The 18,431-nt window shown below is 48.5% G+C and overlaps 1 protein-coding gene across 1 annotated transcript; it reads left to right on the forward strand.

Moving 5' to 3' along the window:
* The first annotated feature begins 613 nt into the window (after positions 1-613).
* On the forward strand, positions 614-16,755 carry FOXI3 (forkhead box I3). The gene is made up of 2 exons (XM_033169604.1): positions 614-1,368; positions 16,166-16,755. Exons 1-2 carry the CDS (start codon positions 642-644, stop codon positions 16,735-16,737), a joined length of 1,299 nt encoding a protein of 432 aa, XP_033025495.1. The 5' UTR covers positions 614-641; the 3' UTR covers positions 16,738-16,755.
* The last annotated feature ends 1,676 nt before the right edge of the window (positions 16,756-18,431 follow it).

Raw genomic sequence — 18,431 nt, forward strand, 5'->3', positions numbered from 1 at the left:
CAAGTAGTCCGACTCCAGACTCCCGGAAAGACAAAGTTCCGCTTGTCATCGAAAAGTTCCCCGCGTTCTGCCCTCGCCTCCCCAGGTTAGTTGCAAGGGAACAAAACGAAGCGGGAAGCCTGGGCTGGGGCGAAAACGGCTATCTTGTTACTCAGAAGTAAGCCCCGTCGAAAGCGCGCGGGCAGCATCTCTGGCGAAAAGATGCGCTGGCCTGGGACTGAAATCCCCCCACCCTAGCAACACATTCAACTCATTGGTCCCCTCCCCACGTTCACTTTAATTCCACCCTCCCCCCGACGTGCAGAAGCACGCCTCGTCGATCCTCAAGCACTTCTCCGAGAGAGGAGGAGCAGAGGAGGGGACCCCCGGGGCGACCGAGGCCAACGGACCAGATCCCCCTCCCTGGCAGTGGCGGCGCCTCCACTGGGCGCAACCCGCCCGCCCGCCCCGTCGACGGGCTGCAGCCGCGCGACAGCCCCTCCTTCTGGGATCAGCCAGCCCCGGGCCCCGGGCAAAGCTCGCGGGCGCTATAAGGCTCGTCGGCGGCGACGGCGGCGGCAGAGAGGCAGCCCCCCGGCTCGCCCAGACGGCTCTGGGCGGGGACTTGTCCGCCTTCGCCGCGCCTCCCTGCCGCCTGGGCCATGAGCGCCCGCGAGCTTCTTCGCCAGCCAGCGCCACGCGCTCCTCGCTCGCCCCCGACGGCGCCCGGCAGCCCGTTGGCGCCTTGGTCGCGGAGCAGCAGCAGCGCCCGGGACGCTCCCGCCATGGCCGTCTACTGCAGCGAAGCCTTCAGCGTGTATCCCCAGGCAGCAGCCGCCGCGGCTGCAGGAACGTCGGGGCAGAGGCCGCCGGGCGCCGCGTACGCGCTGGGCGACTACGGGCCTCCGCCGGGCGCGGGCGGCTACTTGTGGGGGGTGAGCGGCGCGGGCCCCTACGTGCCCAGCGGAGGGGGCGGCAGTGGCAGCGCAGGAGGAGCAGCAGGAGGCGGCGGCGGCCCCGGGGGCTCGGGAGCCCCTTTCCTGCCCTACGGCTGCCCGCCGAGGGGCGTCGGGGCGCCGGCGCTCTTGGGCTCGGCTGCGGGGCCGGCGGGTGGCTCCGGGGCGCCGTCGGAGCTGGGCTGGCTGAGCCTGGCGAGCCAGGAAGAGCTGCTGCGCCTGGTGCGCCCGCCCTACTCGTACTCTGCGCTCATCGCCATGGCCATCCAGAGCGCGCCCGAGCGCAAGCTGACGCTCAGCCACATCTACCAGTACGTGGCCGAGAACTTCCCCTTCTACAAGCGCAGCAAGGCCGGCTGGCAGAACTCCATCCGACACAACCTGAGCCTCAACGACTGCTTCCGAAAGGTGCCCCGCGACGAGGACGACCCCGGTGGGTGCATCGCCGCGCGTGGGGATGGCGGGGAAGCGGGGGGGGGGGGAGAAGAGTGCCTCTGAGCATGGGTGGAGAGGCCCATGAGGCAAGGAGAGGCGGCAGGTGCCCCCCGCCACTCCAGGCTAGCACACCCCCCCCCAAAAAAACTACGGAATTGTAGGGTTGGGAGAGAACCCGTCTAGTCCATCTGCAGGAATTTCAAAGTATCCTTAGCTGAGATTTTTAAAGTCAGATTTAAAACTTCTTCATTTTACCTATTGGTGGCTACTGAGTCTTTTATATGTCCTGTGCGTTTATTATGTCTGGACGTTTTTTGTTTTTGTGTGTAAATTATGCCCATAAAGGCTGAATGAATGAATGAACTAAGCAGGGGTAGCCAACTCCCAAGAGACTGTGATCTACTCACAGAGTTAAAAACTGGCAGTGATCTACTCCCTTTTGGGGGGTCCGGGTCAAAGTTATTGAGTTTTTTTAGGGAGGAAGAAAGCCCCATTTTTAGGGGTTCAGGTAAAAGTTGCTGTGCTTTTTTAGGAAGGAAAGCCCTTTGGGGGGCGGGTTCAGGTCAAAGTTGTTGAGCTTTTCATAGGGAAGCAAAAGTTGTTGAGGGGAGCCAGTGATCTACCAGTGATCTACCACAGATGTCCAGTAATCTACCAGTAGATCACGACCTACCTGTTGGACGTGCCTGAACTAAAGTATTCGACCCCAATGCAAATCTTTCTCCTCTAATTTCTCCCTAATCCCTCCTTCCCTAGAGGTGAGGGGAGGCACCATTTGGGGGTCCTCCTCAAGTGCCAAAATCCCACTGGCCCCTCACATTGCTTGGGTACTGGGATGTGGGTCAAGACGCCGCTTTTCTTTTAAAGAGTAACTTCTAGGAGACCTAGAGCGGTTCCCAGGTCCTAAACGGATTAACTTGGAAGGCAGGTGGCAGTGGAGTGGGACCGGAGGCAGTTGTGGGGAAGTGAGTGCCATTCAGTTAACTTGCAGTGGGATTTTGCCACACCATGCCTGGAGCAGTTTAATCAGAAGTACCGGTAAGTCCCAGGCACAACGGGCCTAACTCCTAACTAAATACGCACCGAAGCACCTGTGCCTTGCAGTCGTCTTCGTGCTTATAGGATTGCACTGCTAGCCTCGTTAAGATCAGGTGGTAAGCTGTACAGATGGCCTCCCACTAAACATCACTTCATTCAAAAGAGCGACCCCGTAACCTTTTCCATTTTCCAAGCATGTTTGCACATGCAGTTGCAAAATGCATGCACTCCCCCCCGCGCGCGATTCCTTAAGGGAAGTTAGGATTTTGGACCTCGGTAGTGAGCTGGAAATATTTCAGGATTAATTATGGCAGAGTAAAAGGGATGTGATCTGTGTGTGGTATGTGTTCAGCTCTCCAATTCGACGTGCCTTGGAGCTATGTGCTTCCCCGCTGAAAGAAGCTGAGATTTCTTCAGCCTTGGAAAGGAACTTCCTTTTCCGATTAAATAAGGTGCGTAATCGCACCTAACTCGTAGTAACGGTCTTCCTTTGTACGTGCGAGAATTAGAAATTCTCACTCATATACACGCCGGCACATAGATGTGTTTTGGGGGAAAAGCAACCTTTCTTAAGTGATCTCGGTGTGTGCCCTGTGCAGTTTGAATCTGCCTTAGTCCCAATCTTGCACATTTTGTTTTCTCGCTACAAAATGGATTCTGTCAGCATCCTATGGGAGAGAGGAGCAATAGCTTAGTCATAGTGCATTCTGCTTTGAACGCAGAAGGTCCCATGTTCTGGGATCTTTGTATAAAGATCGGTATATAAACTGAACATATAAATAAATTAGAAAATTCTTTTCAGTAGCACCTTAGAGACCAACTGTGTTTGTTCTTGGTATGAGCTTTCGTGTGCATGCACACGAAAGCTCATACCAAGAACAAACACAGTTGGTCTCTAAGGTGCTACTGAAAAGAATTTTCTATTTTGTTTCGACTATGGCAGACCAACACGGCTACCCACCTGTATATAAATAAATGTTCAAACCCCAGATAACCTCTGCTGGGCAGTGTAAACAGTAATGTGCTGATGGTCTGAACATAAGAGAGCTTCCAATGTCTAGATGCCCATGGAAACATTAAGAAACCATTTGCTTCCCAGAAGGATTTCTATCCCGTTTATGTCTTTTTTAAAACAAACAAACAAACAAACTCCAAATGGTATGCAACGCGTATTTAAGAATTTAATTGCTCCCGGTTAGCTCACAGATGAAAAATTGAAGATCTTCTCCCCCTCCCTCCATCTGCAATATGAGGGCAATAATTCTGATCTACCTTGCATGTTTAATTGTTAAGGATTCCTGAGGTAAGTTTGTGATGGGCCGTGAATATTCAAAAGTTCCCTATAAACTCTGCTGATCGTCCCTTAGCTGGGAGTTTTGGAATGTGAATTGGGCATTAAGTTAGCAAATTTTCTGACAACCTCGATAATTTCTGCGTACCACATACAGAGTAAAAGAGTGGTACATAGGGGCAGCTTTCTCCCCAGCTCTTTTAAGGCATGCTAATCTGTCCACAGGGTCACCAAAAGAAAATACTAGGTGCTGCCCATTTCCATCCATACAAAACAGTAATAGGCTGAGATACTTGGGGGGGCTAGTCACCCCCTTTTTCTCCGAGCCTATATCTTCACGCTCTTTGCAGTATTCTAGATACTGTAACTGCTAGATGTCTGGCCCGCAGATTGAAATAACAGTTAAGTAGCAACACTATTTGCATCTTCTTATTTTTTAGAAAAGAAATTAAATAGCAGTCGGGGTGTGTGAGAGAGGCGAGTGGGGGTTTAACTTCCATTGTGGTCCTGATCTGGATTTCCAACGCACGCACACAAAACACACTTGCAGCTGCAATTTGCATCGAAAATATACAGTAATACGGTTCCAGTTACAGGTGGGTAGCCGTGTTGGTCTGCCATAGTCGAAACAAAATAGGAAATTCTTTCCAGTAGCACCTTAGAGACCAACTGAGTTTGTTCTTGGTATGAGCTTTCGTGTGCATGCACACTTCTTCAGATACCAATACGGTTGTTGAGATATGCGTGACTAATGTCTCAGTTCATTTGGCCCTCGGTCCCAGAGAAACAAACGCACCTGTGGCAACAGACCACAGAAAGCTAAAGGCTTTGCTTCCTTCTCCTGTGGACCTAAAACCGTGCACCCTTTTTATATGTGGATGGGCAGACATGGGAACAGGCCAAACATGGCCGCCTCCGTCGCATCTAATATGAACCTCGGCTCACAGCTTTGTTTTGTTTCCCCTTGTATTTCTGTTCTAAGCAGCTTCTAAAAATCATTTTATATGGACATGCAGGGTAAAAATACTATGGCAACATAGCATTTGTATGAACTAAATGCGTAGCGAACATCACAATTTGGGACTAACGTTTTGGCCCTGTGTGCATTAAAAAAAAAAAACCTCGTATGAGTTATTACTTATTTTGCAAAAATTATATACCACTTAACTAGAAGGAAATTGTTTTCATAAAATAGGATTTAAAATCTGTAAAAGACTGTAAAAACAGTAGGCGTGATGAAATTATTAGAGTATAGGTACAATAAACAGTGTTTTGAAAAGCTAATGCTCATGATAAAAGTTGCCTGGGTAGATATAAATATATATGTTTAAAATTAACAATAAAAAAGCTGGAACAAAGTGTGACGACTTTAACATAGCTTGTCATAAAATCGCAGCAAAGTGAAACCACGGAGCAGCAAAGGCGTTCTCATGACTTATGAAACTTTACCCATCCCCAAAGGCTTGGGCAAAGATGTTCATCATCACCTGGCGATGAAAAGGAACCAGCGCTGTGGTGAGACACACCCCAGAGCGGGGGCTTTTACATAGGCACAAAGGTACCGCAGAAAAAGCCCTTACTGGTCTGCGGTGCCCGTCATCCCTGACTGTTGGCCTTACTGCCCAGGGCTGGCGTGAGTATGAGCCCGAGAACATCCATTGGTTAGCTCTTGCAGCAGACGCAGTTTGGGCCATGCCAAGCTCAAGACATTTTGCCGCCCGAGGCAAAGGGCAAGATGGAGTCCCTCTCAGTTCCACAGACAGAAGCCGACTGGACTGGAAGCTGAACCAGAATTTCAGCACTGGTGATGAGGCTTACCGTACCTCAGGCAGCCGGCTAGTTTAGGGGTCCCAGGACATATCCAGGTCTGTACCCCCAGCAGAGGGAAATGGCCAGGAGGAACTGTCGTGGGTGGTTGCTGTCGCTGCCCCCAGCATCTTCCGCCGGATGCGACTGTCTCACTTTGCCAAACGGAAGTGCCGTTCCTGAACTCTGTGTTCCTTGGCATGGGGAGTTTGCAAAGTGTTGCCCTAAGATGAATCCTGTGCCGCAGACGATGACTTTTTTTGTAAAAGAAAAACCAATGACTCAAGCCAGCACCAGGGAGGAATGTGTTAGAGCAGGGGTCAGCAACCTTTTTCAGCAGGGGGCCGGTCCACTGTCCCTCAGACCTTGTGGGGGGCCGGACTATATTTTGAAAAAATATATATGAACTAATTCCTATGCCCCACAAATAACCCAGAGGTGCATTTTAAATAAAAACACACATTCTACTCATGTAAAAGCACCAGACAGGCCCCACAAATAACCCAGAGATGCGTTTTAAATAAAAGGACACATTCTACTCATGTAAAAATATGCTGATTCCCAGACCATCCGTGGGCCGGATTGAGAAGGTGAATGGGCCACATCTGGCCCCTGGGCCTCAGGTTGCCTACCCCTGCTGCACACAATCCTATTTTCTCACTTACTACAAAAGATTTTCTGGGATAAATTTGTAACTGAGAAGCTGGGCTGCAGCTTAAATGAAAACTGGGGACCCCTCCTTCCGTGAGCATCCATGAGGAGGAAAAGAAAGGGCAGTTATTTCCTTTAGATGAACCACAATCTACAGATCCCCAGCTTTCATTTTTCTTTTTTCAAAGAAAGGGTGTGTTTCTAGCATTCGTAGAACCTGAGATATGAGGCAAAATGTACATTTTTTTGGTGAGAAAAAAACGTTCCTTGGTCTTTTCTCCTCCCAAATTTGGATACCTGTGCCGCTGGCGATGTGGGGCTTGTTATGCCAGAGATTGCTCAGTCATTCTTTGAGGGGCATTTGAAAATCGCGCTAGGGATCTAGGTAGGGGACAATGCTTAGGGTTGGATGGAAGGTCCTGTGGGTGCCATTGAGGATGGCAAGAGAGATACTGGGGACATCACAACTGTGTGTGGGGGGAAGAGAAGATGTCACCTTATGCTACATCCGTGGAGGCGTTGAAGCGTCCGTTCAAATGGCCGCACAAGGAATGTGGCTAATACAATTTCTCCAGATGGCTTGAATAAATGTTACAAGTGCGGACCTTGAACAGGGGGGAAAAAATCTGCAGCGTAGAAAGACTTAATTTCAGATGAACGAGGCAGGGATTTAAGGGTGATGGGCATCCTGAACGCTTGTCGACTTCAGGTTTTAACATCTGTTATAATTGGCAATAAATCCTCCTCTTTCATAACAAGAAACCAGCTTCTGCCTGTCATGGTTCATTGCGAGAGCCGGGAAAGTATGCTTAAAAACAGATTTATCTTTTGAAGCACTGGTGCATGCCCTTAAAACCAACTTGTGGGCACGTGATCTTTGGAACACTTTGCAGATGGGAGATTCTGGAAGTGGAGTTTGGGAAGAGAAGAGGCTCTTTGTCGTGCCATAGATGGTATTAAGTTTAGGCGTGGGGAAGCCAGACTCAAACCCTTGCTACTTCCATCACAGGGCCAGTCAATGGGTTGCTCTCCAGATGTTGAACTACAACTCCCATCATCCCTGACCATTGGTCATGTGGACTGGGACTGATGGGAGTCATAGTCCAACAACATCTGCTTTTATTCCAATTACTGCCTAATCTACCTCCCTGGGTGTTGGCGGTGGCTGATAAATGAGACAGGAGTTCTGTGCTATGCGTGTCTTGTATGCACCTGGCTAGGAGGCAAACCCACAACACCCATTGACAAAATCAGCATCCAGTTACTGAGCAAAAATTGGTGAAGAGATATCATGTAATTTCCGTATGTGAGGCTTAGTTTGCCTTTTGAACCACATAACACCGGTCCTGAGAGATCTACATTGGCTCCCAGTACGTTTCCGAGCACAATTTAAAGTGTTGGTGCTGACCTTTAAAGCCCTAAACAGCCTCGGTCCTGTATACCTGAAGGAGCGTCTCCACCCCCATCATTCAGCCCGGACACTGAGATCCAGCGCCGAGGGCCTTCTGTCGGTTCCCTCACTGCGAGAAGCAAAGCTACAGGGAACGAGGCAGAGGGCCTTCTCGGTAGTGGCGCCCGCCCTGTGGAACACCCTCCCATCACAAGTCAAGGAAATAAACAACTACCTGACATTCAGAAAATACCTGAAGGCAGCCCTTTTCAGGGAAGTTTTTAATGTGTGATATTTTTGTATCTGATTTTTGTTGGAAGCCGCCCAGAGTGGCTGGGGAAATCCAGCCAGATGGGCGGGGTACAAATAATAATAATAATAATAATAATAATAATAATAATAATAATAATAATAATGTTGAACCTCCCTAGAAACCTCTTCTTATCATTGTTACAGCAGAAGAGAGTTACAGTACTGAGGAGAGGCCCTTTTAATACAAATGTAGCAGCTTGATCCATGTAGGATTTTTCTGGGGGGACGCAGGTGGTGCTGTGGGTTAAACCACTGTGCTGTTTGGGCTTGCCGATCGAAAGGTCGGCGGTTCGAATCCCCGCAACGGGGTGAGCTCCCATTGTCCGGTCCCTGCTCCTGCCAACCTAGCAGTTCGAAAGCACGTCAGAGTGCAAGTAGATAAATAGGTACCACTCCGGCGGGAAGGTAAACAGCGTTTCTGTGCGCTGCTCTGGTTTCGCCAGAAGCGGCTTAGTCATGCTGGCCACATGACCCGGAAAAAACTGTCTGTGGAAGCGGACAAACGCTGGCTCCTTCGGCCTGTAAAGCGAGATGAGCGCTGCAACCCCAGAGTCATTCGTGACTGGACTTAATTGTCAGGGGTCCCTTTACCTTTAGGAAAATGAGTGTACCCCTAAACATTTTTTAGGGGGGGAAAGCACTGCATGTAAGCCTGAGGTGGAAAGACAGTAGATTGGGATCTGCTGGTAGATCTCTGGACGGACTGACTCCTGAATTTTTTAGCGGCAAAAAGAGCACCTCCGCCTCTGAAATTAAGCTGCCAAAATGAAGAAAGCTAACCAGGAGTGGACTTTGGTGTGAAAGGTGCCGAGTTCAATTCTGGAGCTGAAAACAAATCCCTAAGCGCAGCACATAGAATTCTAGAATAGTAGAGTCGGAAGGGACCCCAAGGGTCATCCAGTCCAACCCCCTGTAATACAGGAATCCTGCCCACAGCCAACCATGGGTAGGCCCGAACCACCAACCTTCTGGTTAACTTCCAGACACACGGACTCATTGCGACACAGAGGTGCTCAGAGGCACTCCGTAATGGAGAGCTAGGGGCAAAAACCTCCAAAAAACATTCAACAAATCTGAAGTCCTCTCGCTCTGATAGACGGTTTGTGTTCGACTCACAGGCTGATTGAAGCAAAAGCTGTTTTACGCTTCCTATATTAAACTGCAGTGTAGAATGTCTACTGTAGCAGTTTTCTTGGCAAGAAGGATTGAACAAGTCTGCTTTTCCGCAAGTGTTCACTGCTTCCAGCTCCCAGTCTTGGTTTACTGTTTTGTTTTGTTTTTTAAAGGCAAACAGAGATGGAGAACCTGTAGCCATCTAGATCTTGTTGGACCCCAGTTCCCATCAGCTGTGTGAATCATTTGTTAGAAGTTACTTGGTTTCAGAGCCCCAAAGGGAACAACACACTGATTAGGGAAATGATTTATTTCAGTTGTAATAAAAATATTTGGCCTCTGATGCCCTGCCCTTCGCAGAACAAAGGATACCCAGTTTAATGAGTAGCAAGCACATGGGAGAAGTGTGATATTAAGTTATGCAGACAGGACTGTGGCTCAGGAGGTACATTGCATGTGGGATTTAAATAAAGGCTTCCGTAATTTTCCTTTCTTTTTTTTTATGATAGAACAACTTTATTGTTTACTTGTCACATGCAAAATGATTAATAAAAAACGATGCACAGAAATTAAGATAAATGTACATAATATACACCCGACATTACAGTACATAAACAAATAAATGTATATCATATTACAAAAAATAATACAAAGACAATAATAAAAAAATACAAATGATAAGTTTACTCAACTCTAATAAGGTTACTTAATTTGTTGTTACTTCTATCCTATATTGAGTTCTGTGTAATTACAATGTCATACAGATAGATCTGTTTTGACAAAAACGAAAAAAAAGAAAAAGAAAAAAGGAAAGAAAAAAAAGAAAGAAAGAGAAAAAATAAAAATTGCCCACCCCCTCCCCCCCAAAGAAACCCCCATATCTGTATTTTCAACCCATTTTCCCATCCCTTCCGACTTCCTGCCATACCCAACCGTATAGTTCACTCTTACTTATAGGTGCGTATCAACCAGTCCACATATCCTCATATAGATCTTTATAACACTACTCTTTCCACCAATGCCCTACTTTCCTTCGTATCCTTCCTTTTTCTTCCTTTTTCTTCTAAGACTATTCCGTAATTTTTCAGCCGGCCGCTCTTGAAGGTTGGGGGACGTTCTGAAGTGGCCTCCAACACGGTGTGAGCAGCTGGAATTGAAAGTGAAAATTGGGAAGTCTGTGTGTTTGTATGTGTGTGTGCTTGTAGTGTGTATGCACTTAGCACTTTGGATCCTGGCCAGAACCAAGGAGTTATGAACAGGGCCAGATTTAGGTTTGATGAGTCCCTAAGCTCCTGAAGGTAATGGGACCCTTTATATGTCTAGCTGTCCTTTGTCAACAACAAATTGTCGCTGTTTTTTTTGTGTTGAATATATGCTGTATGGTAATTTATGGACCTAGTAGGTATCCAAAGCCATTTGCACATGCAGAATGTAGGCACCCTATATATAGAAATGAGCAAACCAGTGATATTTTAGGTAGCAGGCGGGGCCCATTACTTACATCATAGGCACCTACGCAACACAAAACACAGTTGCTGTATATAGGTTTTATCTTATTTGTGTTTTATCTTATATTTTGGAAATGTACATCCAGGTTTTTTCCATTTAATTTTTTGGGGGGTCCACAAGAGAGTGGGGCCCTAAGCTATAGCTTGTTTAGCTTATATGTAAATCCGGCACTGGTTATGAATGTGTTACATTTGCTACAGATTTCGCAGTTTTATTATACAGCAGCGCAAACTTAACCTGGTAAAAGAAGTCTCACGAAGTCGAAGTGAGCTGCAGTGATTTCTAGAAACAAAAAACTCAATTCTGAACGTCCTAATTTAATTTCATAAAGTCAATCCACACTTTTTTTTTGACACATAAAAGCACATCGTGCAAAAAGGAGGGGGCGGGGCCAAGGAAAAGGACAACGCAAAATTTCACCAAAAGCCAAACAATCTCAAATAAAACATCAGCCTTCAGTCCGTTACCTGCAAACCTGAACATTCACTTGGTGACATGAGTTGCATGCGTTGCTCTCTGGTTAAAATCCTGGGAGGTGTTCAGATGACCGTGCCCCCATTTGTAGGGCTGAGCTCATAATGCTCATTATGAGTCCAGGCTTGAAGCTTCAAGTACAAACATGGGTGAAGATGGTCATTTGCCCGTTTTCTCAAATGGAAACCTGTATCAGAAGCAAAGTCTTAGCAACCTGTCTTTGAGAGCCGGCATGGTGTAGTGGTTAAGAGCGGTAGACTTGTAATCTGGTGAACCGCGTTCGCGCCTCCGCTCCTCCACATGCAGCTGCTGGGTGACCTTGGGCTAGTCGCACTTCTCTGAAGTCTCTCAGCCCCACTCACCTCACAGAGTGTTTGTTGTGGGGGAGGAAGGGAAAGGAGAATGTTAGCCGCTTTGACACTCCTTCGGGCAGTGATAAAGCGGGATATCAAATCCAAATTTCTTCAAACTTCGTTCGGTAGTATCTGGCGGAAAATACAATAACTGCTCCGAAGTTTCCTACTATTGACCAAACGCTAGGGTCATGACCCAGCAGCTCCTGTGTGGCTGTGTGCGATTGATGGGGATCTTCATAGAACCCATATTCTGCTTAATGACCTCTCCCCTATTGCAATACGCTCAACTATTTTGTGCTGTGGGAGGTTCGTGCATTCTTCCCATATGTGGATAAGAACACAGTGGACAGGCAGATGCCTATGGGAAGCCCAGACGCAGGACCTGGGTGCAACAGCACTCTCTCTGCTTGTGATTCCTGGCAACTGGAACTCGGGGCACCCTGCCTTCCGTCAGTGGAGGTAGAAAAATGGGCCCAACAGCTCCCTTTCTTCCCGTCGTCATTCCCGAAGAGAGCCCACAGAAGGAAAGTCCAAGTCATTTATAGCTGAAAACGCTTCAGTACTTGGGAGCTGCAAAGCACAGAGGAATAGGGCCCAGCACTGTTTATTTCCTTGGGGAAATAAATGTAAGAGCTTGGCATCGAGTTCTTGTGTAGCAGAAACGTGTTTCGGAGCAGTTCTTCCTCAGTTGAACTGCATTTAAAGAAAAGGTAAAATGGCCCCTGAACGTTAGGTCCAGTCGCAAACTACTCTGGGACAGCTTCCGGGTCATGTGGCCAGCATGACTAAGCCGCTTCTGGCGAACCAGAGCAGGGCACGGAAACACCGTTTACCTTCCCACCGGAGCGGTACCTATTTATCTACTTGCACTTTGACGTGCTTTTGAACTGCTTGGTGGGCAGGAGCAGGGACTGAGCAACGGGATCTCACCCCGTCGCGGGGATTCGAACCGCCGACCTTCTGATCAGCAAGCCCTAGGCTCTGTGGTTTAACCCATAGCGTCACCCATGTCCCATAGATGGATGGATAGATAGATAGATATTAATAAAACATATAATATATAATAATATAATATATGATTGATAGATAGATAAAGGTAAAGGGACCTCTGACCACTGGGTCCAGTCGTGTCCGACTCTGGGGTTGCGGCGCTCATCTTGCGTTACTGGCAGAGGGAGCTGGTGTACAGCTTCCGGGTCATGTGGCCAGCATGACTAAGCTGCTTCTGGCAAACCAGAGCAGTGCACGGAAACACCGTTTACCTTCCCGCCGGAGTGGTACCTATTTATCTACTTGCACTTTGACGTGCTTTCGAACTGCTAGATTGGCAGGAGCAGGGACCAAGCGACGGGAGCTCACCCCGTCGCGGGGATTCAAACCGCCGACCTTCTGATCAGCAAGCCCTAGGCTCTGTGGTTTAGACCACATTTTCAAATTTGTATGGTGGCTTTCATTTTTTGTATGTGGCATGTTAGGACTGCAGGCTATCATCAGCAATGGATTGATCTGGAAGCAGTTTTAAATCGCACAGGTTTACTTGTTTGAAGCTGTTTTGGTTGGCGTTTAAGTGCAATAGGGAATGAATGAGTGAGTGAGTGTCTGTGTCTGTGTGTATGCACACATGCCTTTCAGCAAAGATGGATGAATATTTGTTAATTACATAGTAATTTCTTATACTTCCCAGTGAACTCCCCCTCCTCGCCAAAAGCGTCTACATTAAAGGTTTGCTAATATGGATTTTTCCCCATAGAATCATAGAAGGGACCCCCGGGGTCATCTAGTCCAGCCACCTGCAATGCAGGAATCTCGACTAAAGCATCCATGACAGATGGCCATCCATCCTCTGCTTAAAAACCTCCATTGAAAGAGAGAGTGCACCTCTTCCCGAGGGAGTCTGTTCCACTGTCAAACAGCTCTTACAGTCAGAAAGTTCTTCCTGATCTCTCGTCGGAATCTGCTTCCTTGTCCCTTGAAGCCATTGGTTCGGGTCCTACTCTGCAGAACAGCCGAAAACGAGCTTGCACCATTTCCCCTTGTGATAGCCCTTTTAGATATCGGAAGATGGCTATCATATCTTGTCTTGATCTCCTCTTTCCCGGACTAAACAAACCCAACTCCCTCAACCATTCCTCACAAGGCTTGGTTAATGATCTGTTAAGTGATTCGGAAAATTGGTTAGAAAGCCTTCGGTTTCGATCCAGTATATCCATGTACCTCGGCATCTGCCCCATTGAACTCGGCAGAACTTGCTTTTGAGTGGACATCTATAGGATCACAACCTAATAATTCTTAGTTGACTGACAGGAGAGATTTTATACCTTGTTAAGTTTTATCCCTGGTATGCCTATTCTTTTCTAGTCCTATGTATGGGAGCAGGCAGTGCTTTTTTTCCCTAGGAAAATAGGTGCTGGTACTCGCCATGGGACTCAGGTGGCGCTGTGGTCTAAACCACTGAGCCTCTTGGGCTTGCCGATCGGAAGGTTGGCGGTTCGAATCCCCATGATGGGGTGAGCTCCCGTTGCTGTGTCCCAGCTTCTCCCCACCTAGCAGTTCGAAAGCACGTCAAAGTGCAAGTAGATAAATAGGTACCGCTCCAGTGGGAAGGTAAACGGCGTTTCCGTGTGCTGCTCTGGTTTCGCCAGAAGCGGCTTAGTCATGCTGGCCACATGACCCGGAAAAACTGTCTGCGGACAAATGTCGGCTCCCTCGGCCAGTAAAGCGAGATGAAAGTGCCACAACCCCAAAGTCGTTCATAACTGGACTTAACTGTCAGGGGTCCTTTACCTTTACTCACCATGAAATTGTTACAGTAAGAGCCAGTGTGGTGTAGTGGTTAAGAGTGGTAGACTCGTAATCTGGGGAACCGGGTTCACCTCACAGAGTGTTTGTTGTGGGAGAGGAAGGGAAAGGAGAATGTTAGCCGCTTTGAGACTCCTTCGGGTAGTGAAAAGCGGGATATCAAATCCAAACTCTTCTTCTCTTCTTCTTCTTTTAACAAGAAAGAAAAAAGGTGCCGGTACTGCTAACCCATGAACACCCCATGGGGGGAAAACTGGGATTAGGAGCCTGTGCCCCCTGGAGATGTTGCTGAACTACAGCCCCCATAATTCCTGACCACTGCCCATGCTGGTGAGGCTGATGGGAGATGGATTACAGCAACATCTGAGGGCCACAGGTTGCCTAGGTGTAATGATCTCAGGCAGGCAAGCAAGCCCCGATAAGAATTCATGAGTCTCTGGCAGTTTTATGGTACGTTTATTTACAGTTAAGGAACTGGTCTGTGACCGTAATAATAAATTCATTCAATATTTACAATTAACATCCAGAGTGCACCTCCGAGCCTGCCGCTCTTAGCTACGAGTCGGTCACTCTGAGTCTCCGCCCCTTTCACAGCACGAAGGGCGCCAAAGTCCAGTCCTTCCTCTCTCGTACTTCCGTTGCGTTGTAACCCTTTCAGCTCTTCTGGTTCAGGGAGAAGGTGGGTGAACTCCCCCCCCCCATGCTATCAAACGAACACCCCTCTAAACACTGCCTCCTTCCTGGTTGCATAGCAACCCATTCAATGCTGTCTATCTCCTCCCCTCCCTCTGCCTGCGAGCTTTCCGAGTCTGCTGCTCTATCTGAGCCTGGGAACTCTTGATGAGGGCCCCCCCGAAATAACCCACTCCTGCTCTGTCTGTGTCTGCAATCCTTCATCTCCAGAGTCAGAATCTTCCCAGGAGTTTGATTCAGCCATGTCCCTGACACTAGGCCTGTAGGACCTTTGTCTCTCTTTGGCATTATCTTAATTACTTATAAAGCTATCTATATACCGCTGGTATACTTAAAAATACACCACAGAGGTTTACTACAACAGAAAAACATTAAAACCAAACAACAGCATCTTAAAAAGCTTAGAAACAAGTTAACATAAATGACGTAACTCCACAAATGTTCGGAATGGGTGGGACGGGACTAAGATGCTATTTGGGGAGTGTGTGGTTCTGCAGTCTAAATCAGGGGTGGCCCAGCTCTACTTACAGAATTTAAAACTGGCAGTGATCTACCCCCGTTTTTTGGGGTTCAGGTCAAGGTTGTTGAGCTTTCTGTGTGGAGGAGGAAGCTCCGTTTTTAAGGGTTTTGAGGGAGAAAGAGGAACAGCCACTCGCCAACAAATTGCTGGGGAAACAAACAGCCTCACTGAGTAAACTCCCTCTTCCGTTCTGCAGATTGTGCAACAATGGAGGGCGGGGCAAGGGGGCGGGGCCGGATTTGATTTTACCAATGCTAAGGAAAGGGACCCGGCGATCGACCGCGATCTACCGAAACCTCCTGGGGATCTACCAGTAGATCGTGATCGACCTGTTGGACATCCCTGGTCTAAAAGTAAGTAAGTAAGTAAAACTTTAATACAGTCAAAGACCAGCAGAAAAACAATACAATTCAATTCATAAGTTAAATTTCTATATCTTATAATAATATTGAATATTACACAATTTTCAAATCAAATCAAACTTTGTTTGTGTAGCCGACTGGCCATAGCATCTAAAAGACAAACACCAACAAAAATACAACAAATATGGTTACCAATAAAACCTTATAACCTATTAAAACTCAAGGTAATAGCTCCTTGGAACTTAGCATAAATAGTAAAATATTAATAATAATGATAATAATAATAAAATCCTATGCTGGGAATCTGGATGACTACACTGTTTTCGTTCAGATAGCAGCTCTCAATCTCATTGCTCTCTTGATAAATCTGGGCCAACCTTCTCTGTTATCGAGCTGTTCTGGTCGGCTAAATTGACTATTAAAAGCTGAGTCTAAAAGAAAGGGTTCCCTTTTAACCCCTTGCTCTCTTGTCATCCTTCAGGAAAGGGAAACTACTGGACCTTGGACCCGAACTGTGAGAAAATGTTTGACAACGGCAACTTCCGGCGCAAACGCAAGCGCCGCTCTGACCCCAGCAGCTCTACAGCGCCAGCCGCGGCTTCCACGCTGGGGACTCTGAAGTCGGAGGAAGGCCACTCCATCCCTTTAGTCCCGGGGAAGCCGTGTGGGGAAGGTCCCTCCTCCGACCTGGAGCCGATGGCGCCCATGAGGGACCATTCCAAGAGCGCCTCCCCGCCTGTCATCGTCTCGCCCGCAGCCGGGTGCCTCAGCAGCTTTTTCAGCAGCATGAACTCCCTGAGCAATGGCGGACGCCTGGCCGGGAGCCTCGGCGGCGAGTTGCATCACAGGAACCTCCCAGCTGGACACCCGGGGGGCTGCAGCTTCGCCCAGGAAGTCGCCCCCGCAGAGCAGCTCCAGCGAGTTTCGGCGCCCGCTGCCGCCTACTACAGCCCTTTCCACCCCGGCAGCGGGGGCCAGTCAGGCCAGTACAACCACTTATACAACTTCACCGTCAATAGTCTCATATATGCCCGGGAAGGCACTGAGGTGTAGACCCTTAAGGGGTCGCAGGAAGAGGCCATGTTTACGTTTCTGCATCCAGGAAGAGCGTGCCTTTCTTGTTGTTTTTGAAAACTGACTTCACGCAGGGACGCCTGTAACGCCCGGGAGCAAAAGTGTTTGAAAGATATGGGTCTTTCCTTTTGTAATGGGGGAATTGTGCAGCCCAGCCTGGACTTGACAACTGACCTTTCTCCCCCGTTGCATTCTGCAAGCAGGCCACCGAATTCCGCAAGCGAGGGTCGTTTGGACTGAGCAACTGGCAGAGTTTTTGGTGCCGGAATGAAATCGAAATCAGGGCCGAATATAGAAGAAGGGTAGCCACCGATGTACTGCTTGTTGCTTGGGTTTGTCGCTTCTTTCTTGAGTCTCTGTTTACAAGTGCTGTGGTGTAAGAGAGACAGATGAAGAGATTTTATGAAGTGCCTTGAAAAATGTAATAATAATAATAATAATAATAATTCTAGTTGCCTTTGCCAGTAATGGCTTATTTGAAGCTTCTCTTAGATCCTAAAGCTGACCTGACAGGTGCTTATGTCTATCCAGCCCCCAGCCCCATTTCTGCAGTCTACAGAGAGGCACCAAACATAGGTTTAATGAGCCCCTGGTGGGCTGGCGACCAAGATATCGCAAGTGCAGGCCTGCCCTTCTCCATGTATGCTACACTGTCTGCTGCTGCTGCAGCAGCTTGTTTCCTGTTATTTGTCTCACCGTCTGCTGTGGCGAAAATACACAATTTACATCATTAATTACACAAATTAAGTTGCCGTTGGGGTTGCCGTAGTTTGACGAGCAAAACAGAGGACGTGTTTGCCGACTTCTGCTTTTAACCACGGATCTCTATGACGACTCTCATTTTACATACCCATGAAAAGGAGGACGTGTCCTGCCAAAAGAGGACGCGTGGCAAACCTACCGGGCGTTGAGTTATTCCACCCCATTCATTTCATTTGCAGAGAAACCACGGCGCAAAGGGGGAGACTGGGGTGTAATCAGCGGCAGAGCAAGCCGATCGGGCGCCTGCGGCAGAGCGCATGTCCTGCCCACGGGGGCGCCGCAAGGCCTCCGAGGAGTCTGCCTGCCTCCTGCCACTCAGCCGCCCGACAGCTGAGGGGGAGGCGGCGGGCGGACCTTTGGGGGCAGCGCAGAGCCTGTAGGGCGCTCAAGCCACCGCATCACTCCCAGGAGAGACGCGTGGCTCGGGCGCGCTGCAGGCCCCGCGGTGAGTGCCACCCACCGTTTTGTCACCCCCCTCAGTGGGGACACATGGGGCGAACCGCACCTACCGCACCCCCCTTGCTACGGCCCTGGGTGTAATGAATGTTTACAGGCTAAGATCAACAGTAGCAGCAAATATCGATCGTATTCGCTGGATTGAATTGCGTTCCAGACATGGGTCATTGGCCTTTCCCCCTATCATTCCCGCCATGGTCGGCGTTCTCCGACATCCTTACCTGTCCTAACCCAAATGTCGCAGTGGTGCAGAAGTCTACCTGACAAAAGCTCTGCGCGCTTTGTGGGGGACTTTATGCAAGTTTAGCAGCCCTGTTTTGGAGTCAAGGCTCATTGAAATCAGTGGGGTTGGAGCTGAGAAAAAAGTCATGTGGCACAGCCCTCCTGAGACGGTACTACCGTCGTACCTCGGGTTACGTGCGCTCCGGGTTACGTACTTTTCAGGTTACAAACTC

The sequence above is a fragment of the Lacerta agilis genome, chromosome 14 (assembly GCF_009819535.1).
Source record: "Lacerta agilis isolate rLacAgi1 chromosome 14, rLacAgi1.pri, whole genome shotgun sequence".
NCBI classification, from domain to species: Eukaryota; Metazoa; Chordata; class Lepidosauria; order Squamata; family Lacertidae; genus Lacerta; species Lacerta agilis.